Source organism: Myotis daubentonii, chromosome X (assembly GCF_963259705.1).
Source record: "Myotis daubentonii chromosome X, mMyoDau2.1, whole genome shotgun sequence".
NCBI classification, from domain to species: Eukaryota; Metazoa; Chordata; class Mammalia; order Chiroptera; family Vespertilionidae; genus Myotis; species Myotis daubentonii.
In genome coordinates, this window is record NC_081861.1 from 26,485,348 (window position 1) to 26,494,831 (window position 9,484).

At 49.7% G+C, this 9,484-nt stretch overlaps 1 protein-coding gene across 1 annotated transcript; it reads left to right on the forward strand.

Annotated features, from left to right (window-relative positions):
• The first annotated feature begins 5,029 nt into the window (after positions 1-5,029).
• LOC132223792 (small integral membrane protein 10-like protein 2A) lies at positions 5,030-8,706 on the forward strand. Its single transcript, XM_059678812.1, has 3 exons — positions 5,030-5,841; positions 6,684-6,841; positions 7,473-8,706. Exon 1 carries the CDS (start codon positions 5,218-5,220, stop codon positions 5,452-5,454), a length of 237 nt encoding a protein of 78 aa, XP_059534795.1. The 5' UTR covers positions 5,030-5,217; the 3' UTR covers positions 5,455-5,841; positions 6,684-6,841; positions 7,473-8,706.
• Positions 8,707-9,484: the final 778 nt, after the last annotated feature.

Below are 9,484 nucleotides of genomic sequence, written 5' to 3' on the forward strand. Positions count from 1 at the left end.
TCCGGGTCAAGGGCACATACCTCCACTACAGGCAGGATTCCTGGTAGCCAGTGGCAGGCAGCCAATCAATGTGTCTCTCTCATATCAATGTTTCTCTCTTTCTGTCTCTCCCCACCCCCACCCCCCAACTCTCTCTCTAAAAAGAAAATCAAGGGCAAGGATTAACACACACACACACACACACACACACACACACACACACACACCAGAGGAAACAACACAAATGTCCATCCATTGATTATTGGATAAACAAAGTGGCATATCTATGCAATGGGGGAATATTTAGCCACGTAAGAGAATGAAGAAAAGAAAGATACTAATTCAAAAAGACATATGTACTTTTATGTTCATTGCAGCATTATTTACAACAGCCAACATATGGAAGCAGACTAGGTATCCATCAACAGATGAATGGATACAGAAAATGTAGGTGTGTGCACACACACACACACACACCACAGGAATATTATGCACCAATAAAAAACCACATGTATTTTGAAAACAGTGTGCTAAGTGAAAGAAAATAGTCACAAAGTACTGTACATCGTAGGACTCCATGTGTAGGAAATGTACGAAATAAGCAAACCCATAGAACCAAACCTGAGATTTGTGGTTGCCAGGGCTCGTGGTGTTGGGGATGATAGTGATGATTGCTGATGGGTGTCTGTTTTCTTCTGGAATAGGTAGTGATGTTACATGGTTGCAGAGCTTTATGAATATACTAATATCACAAAATTTTACATTTTAGAGAGTAATATTTATAGTATGCTGATTTTGTCTCAATGAATAAATTAAATCGCCTGGAGATTAGTTGGTCCTCTTTCTAAAAGTACCTCTGCTATTTCAACATATCCTGTTCTAAATTTAATTTTATTTTTTTCTAAATATAGCTGTATACAGTCTTATATTGGTTTTATTAGTTTCAGGTGTACAATATAGTACAACATATTTATACCTTACAATGTCATCACCACACTAATTCTAGTAATCATGTCACTGTGTACACTAATCAAAATATTATAGACTATATTCCCCTACCTCTTTCCTCCCTTCCCCATACCTCCTTGCTTCTAGTTACCATTCTTTTGGTCTGTTTTTCTATGAGGCTATTTTTGTTTTATTTTCTTTGCTTGTTTTAGTTCTTTAGATTCCACATGTAAGTGGAACCATAAGGTATTTGTCTTTGCCTGCCAGGCTTATTTCACTTAGCATAGTGCCCTCCAGGTCTGTCTGAGTTGTTGCAAATGGCAAGATTTCATTCTTTTTTATTGCTGCATAATATTCCTGTGTGTGTGTGTGTGTGTGCACGCACGTACATTTTCTGTATCCATTCATCTGTTGATGGACACCTAGTCTGCTTCCATATGTTGGCTGTTGTAAATAATGCTGCAATGAACATAAAAGTACATATGTCTTTTTGAATATTCAAAAAAATCACTTCTATTGTCGTGGTAAACAACCTGCTTCCCTATTTATAATGGTCTGGCCCTCTAGCAACTTCAGCGCAAAATTATAGCTAATTTGCCTACAAACGTCAGGTGGTCATAATAATCTGGCAACTCAGTGTGTGTATAATATATATATATATATATATATATATATATATATATATATATATATAATTGATTTCAGAGAAGAAGTGAGAAGATGAGATAGAATCATTGATCAGCTGCCTCCTGCACGCCCAAACTGAGGATTGAGTCTGCAACCTGAGCATATGCCCTGACCAGTAATTGAACCATGACCTCCTGTTCATAGTTCGATGTTTAACCACTGAGCCATGCCGGCCGGGCATTACTACCATGTTTGAGTGCTTACATCATTATGCTAGCCAGTTACTCTGCCAAATACATTTCTATTTATTCATTCATTTAATTAATGTCTGTTGAGTGCTGACTAATATATTCTCCTGAGCACTTGGAATAAATCAGTGAACAGAAAGACAAAAACTTTGGTCCATGTAGAAATAGCATTCTTGTGGCTAGAGGAAATGGTAGATGCTAAAGCAATAAATAAGTAAAACATATGGTATGTTGGAAATTTGGAAAAATATACCAGGAAAAAAAGTTCTGGAGTGCTGGGGAAGGGTGGCAAGTTGTATGTTAGAATAGTCAGAATAAGCTTCATTAGAAAATTAATAATTTAACAAGGACTTGAAGGAAGTTAGAGAGTTAGTGAGATAGATATTTGGAATAAGAACTATCCTGGGTAAGACTCTAAGCAAAAAAAATATGTAATGCAAAAAAAAATCAATATAAGGTTAGGGAAAAAAACGTAGAAAACTGTCATTCTTTACAGATTATAGGATTTTCTACTTAGAAAGCACAAAGAATCAGATATTTTTTAAAACATATTTTATTGTTGAGAGTATTACAGATATTTCTCATTTCTCCCCTTCTAACTCCTTCCTCCCAGCCTCTACCCTCTCCAGGTTTTTATTACGCTATTGCCCATGTCCATGGGCTATGCATATAAGTTATTCGGTTTATCTTTCCTCATCCCCCCAAACCCACATAGAGGTATGTTAGTCTGTTCCATGCCTCCATGCTTCAGGTCTTATTTTGATGTTCAATTTCAGATATTTTTAATGTTTATTTTTTATTAAATCTTTATTGTTGAAAGTATTACATATGTCCTCCTTATTTGCCCCTTTGACCCCTTGTAGCCGACCCCCGCCCTCTGCCCCAGGCCTTCACTACACTATTGTCTGTGTCCATGAGTTATGCATGTATGCTTACAAATTCTTTGATTAATCTCTTCCTACTCACCCCCCCACCCCCGCCTTCCCTCTGAGAGATTCACATATTAATCATTCAAATTATTAAGAAAGTTTAGCAAGCATGCTAGATATAAAATCAATCTAAAAATCATTTTTATTTCTACCAAACAGTCCAATAGAAAAGTGGACAGAAAAAAAAAGTGGCCAGAATATTTGAAAGAAGCAGTTCTTAGAGAAGGAAACCAAATTGCCAATAGACATTGAAAAGATAATCGGCATGCGGGACCGCTGTGGTTCAGTGGTTGAGCATTGACCTATGGACTACTAGGAGGTCATGGTTTGATTCCCACTCAGGGTGCATGTCCGGGTTGTGGGCTCGAGCCCCAGTCGGGGAGTGTGCAGGAGGCAGCTAATCAATGATTCTCTCTCATCATTGATGTATCTATGTCTCTCTCCCTCTCCCTTCCTCTCTGAAAGCAATGAAAATATATGTTTAAAAAAATACAAGATGCTTGGCTTCATCAGTAACTGGATAAATAAATGTAGATTAAATGCACAATGACATGCCAATTCACATCTCTCAGACTGGCAAAAGTTTTAATTGGTTATATAGAGAATAGGACAGGACAGGTGGTGCAACTTTTATCCACTGATGGAAGGCATATGATTGCTGCCGACACTTTGGAAAACGGGATTAGCTAATAAGTGTTCAAGATGCACACATTTTGGCTCACATTATGACTCCTGAGTGTATATCATAGGAAAACCCTTGCCCATTGGCAGGCAAACACTACAAATAACCTTGGCACATAATAAGCACCAATAACTCTAGGAAAAGGGGCTGCATAGATACATAAATTATGACTGATTCATAACATGACAGACTATTCAGCCTTTGACTCCAAGTGTGGTCCAGCACCACAGGGTTCATTCTTACCTTCTTGCTTATTTGTAACTTATTTTGGGGACAGTGAAAACCTGACTTCTAATGTCCTGTGCACCTACTTTCATTTTATCAAAATGGTGCTTTACTATATAGATTTCATCCTCTTTCTTACTTTCTTCATCTGTAGATTTGCTGTGTGGATATCTAATCTTTTACTTCCAAGTATAGCATACGATTTCATCATGTGTATCCACTTATCTTATTGACCTGCTTTCTTTGCAGAAAAAAAAAATATTACCTCTAAAAAGAGCTTAGGCAAAGACTTCATCAACAGTGCCTAAGCAGAATGAACCTCACTGCCTCTGCAATTGATGTTCTCTCAACCTGGATGGCTCTTCCTCTAGCTTTTTCACAGTTATTTCCTTCCCATAGTCCCTCGGATTGCAGCTAAAATGTAACCTCCTTAGAGTTGCTTTCCCTGACCAAATTCTATGAAAGAGTTCTCTTCTAGTGTGAAATACTCTATTACACACTCCTGCTATACTGTATTTCCCTGGTTACTAGCTGAAAAATCTTATCTATTGATTTACTTACAAATGTATTGTCTGTCTCACCCCCTCCCCCCCCCCCCCCACACACACCTTACTCCCCAATTAGATATTACTAGTAGCTTCTTGGGAGCAAGGATTTTATTGCCTTTCTCTACTATGCTTCCAGCACATAGAACAACGCCTGGAGGATAATCAGTGTTTAATAAATACTTGAAGAAGTATTGAATGAGAGAAGGGTGATATCCTGGGCAATTCAAGGCAACCTATGGAGAGGATCTGGTTTCAAGATGACTCAGACCAAATCAGAATATTTCACTTTCCCACTTGTCTCTTTCTTAACAGTATTCCTTCTTACTCCTGTTAATGTTATACAGTTAGTTGTAAAGAGAAGGAGTATTGCTCCGAAGATCTGAGATCCAGATCTGAGATCCAGTCCTAGCTAGGTCTCTTTGGGTTTTGTGCTCACACGGCTCGGGCTACAATTTGTAGGTGAAATTGTCCAGTAACTTGGAATTTCTGTGATATTGGTTAACTCCCTGGTGTAGATGAGTTGCAGTCTGTAGTAAAATGATGTTGCTAACGCTACAAAAGCTCTGTAAAAGACATTGGGGAGGGTCCTGAACAGGAGGGGGCCTTCTGATGGGCCTACTGTACAGAATCAGCACAGCCGTCCCTACACTCCAACCCGCCACCCCCCAGGGGAGCAGCGCCTTTCAATTAGCTCAGGGCCTCTAACTCTGCTCTTAGGAGTTTGGGTTAGCAGGCCCAGTGGCATCTCCTATGAGGCTTGTTTGCGGAGCTGGTGCGATGGGCGGGGCTACATCTGCAGCCGCAGCTTTGTGGCTCCCAATAAGGGGTGTGGCTAGTATAGGGGCGGAGCTACGCTGGCAAGATGGCGGAGCAGTTCTAGGGCAGCAGAGGAGGAGCGGTAGCTACTGCTGCTGAGGAGAGCCGCGCCAGGGAGGAGACCGAGGGCGGGGCTTGAGGGTGCCCCCGCCTCAAGTCCACCTGCCCTTGGCTCCTGCTCCTGCTGGTCAGCGAGGCCTGAGACTGCTCGGCCCATGGCGGTGTCAGCGGCTCTGTCGGTGGCGGCGGCGGCAGCGGCCCTATCCGGTCTGGCGGTGCGACTGTCGCGCTTGGCCGTGGCCCCCGGCTCCTATGGCGCCTTCTGCAAGGGGCTCACGCGCACGCTGCTCACCTTCTTTGACCTGGCCTGGCGGCTGCGCATGAACTTCCCCTACTTCTACATCGTGGCCTCCGTGATGTTCAACGTCCGCCTGCAGGTGAGGATCGAGTGAGCGCCTGTGGCCACAGCGGCCGCGGGAGGGTGCCGCCCCCGCCCGCCCGCCCGCCCGCCCACATGGAGGACAGCCGGGCCGCCCAGGTCGCGGGGACGCGGCGCGGAAAGGAGGAGGGGTGGCCCGGGCCCCTGGACCCAAGAGCTGCCCGAGAGGACGCTGGCCACCGAGCCCCCAGGGCCACGGAACCCCGGACCCAGGCGTGACCTGCGCACCCGCGTGGCGGCCAGTGCCGCGTTGCACAGAAACGGACAAAACGGGCCCTTTCCGTGGGGCTCCAGAAAATTCTCCGAGTACAGCCGACCTGTTGCCTCACATTGGGCCGAAGTGGGAAACCAGGAGGAAATGCTGCTGCAGGGACTTGCTTTGACTGGTCTCAGCCAAAAGGTGGGCTGCCAGAGAGAGGTTGCACCTGCGGGCTGGAGGGAGGCGGTTGCCATGGCATCTAGACGTCTAGGCCCCTGGGGTTTGGGTGGCGGGGATGGATATGGAAGGACCCAAGGAAGCCAGCCCAGAGAGCTGCGGAGCGGAGGCAGACAGGGAGTCACAGGCTCTTGGAGTCCCTTGCCATGATTCCAAACTGGGGGTGAGGGGCGGCTGTAGCTTAGGCATCTTGCATCTCAGAGAGAGGTTCAGCCCACCACCCACGGAGACCTGGGTGTCCCTTCCTGGGTGCCCCCTCCCGCCCACAGCCAGCCGCCCCCCCATCCCCAGAGGCCCAGGAAGTGTCACCTGAGCCAGAGGCAATGGAGGGGGATGGGCTGGGGTGGCCCACAGGAAGGCCCTAGAGGAGAAAAGATGGTACCCACTTCACCCTCCCGGACAGGGAGCCTGGAACCCCAGGTCTGTCCCCTTTTCAGCACTCAGGCCCCCGGACTCTCTGCAGCCCCCTGAATCCTGCCCCTGCTCTCCCTTTTGCTCTCCTCCTTCCTCTTTCGGGAAGAGTGGAGAGATGCCTTCCTCCCTAGCACTCCCCCCGGTTTTCCTCTTCTGCCACCCCCAGCCCTCCCCTGGCCACAGCATGCCGCCCTTTGGCCCAGACAATGTCCAGGGGTGCCCTGTGAACCCAAAGCACCTGGGAAAATGTGGATTTCCTTGAGCAGAGGCAGGTGTCAGGCTGGGGTGGGGAAAGCAGATGGAGAAGGGGCTTGTGGAGAAGGCAACACTTGGAGAAGGGGGGGCCTCTCTGGGTAGGGAGGCAACTCTCAAGTCTCATTTCTTTGTTTCAGAAGCCAGTGTTTGTAGCCAGTGACTCACCCCTTCTCCGGCCTCATCAAGAGTCAAATCTGTGCCCCAGGACCCCCTGCCCCTAGAGCTTCCTGCTAGCAGCTGAGTGAAGGGCCTGGCTGAGGAGGAGATGAAGGGCGTGCCTGGCAGAGGCCACGAGGTATGGGGCAGCCCAGAGGTCCGGCTCTGGCGTGGGCAAGGACAGGACGACGTCACCTGGGCACTGAAATCTCCTAGCACACCATGAGGGTGTTCTCTTCTCTCTCCCTGCTGACATGGGAAACGCGTTCTGGGAGGGGGGCTCACCTTTGCCCTTGCCACACAGATAAGGAGTGGTGGAGCTAAATCTTCCCTAAGGCCTGCACTCCCCCACCCGCACCCCAGGCTTCTGGAAGACCTGGCCCAGCGGGATGGGGCAGGGGCTCCCAAGGCTCCAGGGGAGCTCGGGAGAGAGGTTCAGGGTGGGGAATGTGGGGAACCAGCTTTCCTTGGAGTGGTATGGGTGGTCACAGGAAACACAGGAGGACAGTCTGAGCTGAGATAGATGGGCATAAGAGAGATGAGTGCAAGGATCCCCTGGGCAGCTAAGGTCCTCACCCACAGAGCCAGGTCTTCCCACCCCCACCCCAGGCTTAACCAAGGGCTCCTGCACAATTGGGCACAAGCCTCTCAGTTTGGGTCGGGGAGGTGGGGGTAGCTCCCGCGGACATGATGTGACCAGAGGGTAAAGGGTGACCTGGGGAGGGGAGTGGAGACAGGGAACCATGCATGACCCACCTCTCTGTCCCCAGGCTCGGATCCCCCACACCCAGGATCACACGGGAGACTCTCCTCCAGATGGGCTTGGACTGGTCCTGGAGGCCCGGGCTGTGCTGCTGACTGGTGCACCAGCACGGCCAGAAACAGCCCAGAGGGGAGCCAGGAGAGACCTGGCCCTCACCACCCACCCTCGGTCCCACATCTGCTCTGACACTGGTTGCTGTCAGCCCAAGTTCTCAGAGCCCCTGAGACTGAAAACCACAGTAGTGTGGTCAGCCCAAGGGACGGTGTGGCCCAGTCTCACAACATCTGCCCTACTCAGCTGCCCAGCTGGAGCCTGGGGCCTGGGTGACGTGCTCCTCCTGCCTCACCATAGGACTGGGGACCAAGGCTCCCACGTGCCCCCTGCAGTTTCCCACTAACAGGGCCTGATGGCTTCCTTCCTTGTGCCAAGTCACCTGGGAGCCCCTGGTCCTGGTGGCCCCTCCACCCCAGCCCTGTCCAACCAGGACCACTTTTGGGAGCCTGCCAGCCTGCCTGCCAACTCCATCCATAGCTCTCTGGGGACAGCCGCAGAAAAAGGAGAGCAACACGGCTGTATAAGATGGGAGGAGGACCAGGGGCCTCCTTGGGGCTGAGACACAGATGTGCCCCTTTCAGGCCCAGGTCTTACCCTCTGGGTGACTCCATCCTCAGCTCCAGCCTCTTCCTGGGCTGGCCAGGGAGGAAGAAGACCTGGGAATGGCATGAGGGAGGCTCCTCACTGAATGTGTGCTGGTGTCCCACAGGGAGAAATATGTCTCTGAACCTCAGGGTCCCCTGGCCTCATAGACCTGCTCCCCTGCCAGGAAGCTCTTCCCCATCCAGGGGGACACGGAAGTCCGCTGTGGCTCTGGCTGTGGCTGCCTCTGCTCAAAGGGAATGGCTGGGGGAGGGGCCAGCCACCAGTCCTTAGCCTGTTCCTGCGCTGCTTTTCTTACCATTTTGGCCTTGAGTAGTGTGAGCTGCTTCTGCTCTCCCACCTCCCTCCAACCCCACTGGGCCCTGGCTGCTTGACTGGCTCTCAGTGCACTTTACTTAGTCATCCGTTTTCCAGGCAGCGGAAATTCTACGCAATCAGAGACACCAACCTGAATAGGATAACTCAGTTTTCTGTGTGTGTGCACTCTGTACTGGTCAGAAGTGTTCTTGTTTCTGGTGTTGTCAAAACTTGTTGTCTAAGTTATTAAAAAGTCCTCAAGTTCAATAAAATAAATAAAACTGGAAGGCTCCTGTTTCTGGTGTGGTGCAATAGCCCTGGAGGACAGAGGGGCCAGTGGTGAGATCACTGATGCCCAGGAGCTGGGGAAGGGAGCGCCCTCAGAGGGCTACAGGTGGGCAGGGCCTCCTCAGGAGGCACTGGGGACCCCACTGGCCCTGGACCACTGCCCCCATGAGGGGAAGGCGGCAGCATAGGCCTGGCCCCGCAGGTGGCAATTGTCCCACTCACAACCTTGTTTGAAGAAACTAATACCTAAGTCTCAGCTTCATTTTAGAGCCTGGTGTTACAAAGTGCTTCAGTTGAAACCCAAGGGTGGGATGAGGGAAGTGAGGTGAAATTGTCTGTCTGCAGATCATTGTGTTTCACCAGAAGCCCCTCTGCAGCAGCAGGTGGCAAGGTCCCTGTCGCCTTCCTGCCGGCCACGTGGGTGCAGAGGTTTGGAGGAGATAAAGCACAGGGAAAGAAGCGTCCCTTCCCCCCACCTTAGATCCCAAGTCCCATCGGAGCTCCACTCCCAGTGCCTCCCCAGAGAAGACAGGCCAGGGGTGCTGCCTTCTGAGGCTGCTGCAGGGGAGAGGGTGGCAGGTGGGCAGAGGTCTGAGTCAGGAGGCCTGGGGAGCAGCGCAGTGGCCAGGAGAGAGAAAAGCAGGTCCACAGGCCCCAGGAGAGAGCCGTCTCGAGGACGCAGGATTTGGGTAACAAGGAGGAGCACAGCCTGGGGAAGGGCCCTGGGTGCACTCCTCATCTGTCGCCAAGATCTCCCCAGGGGTCAAAGCACCCTGA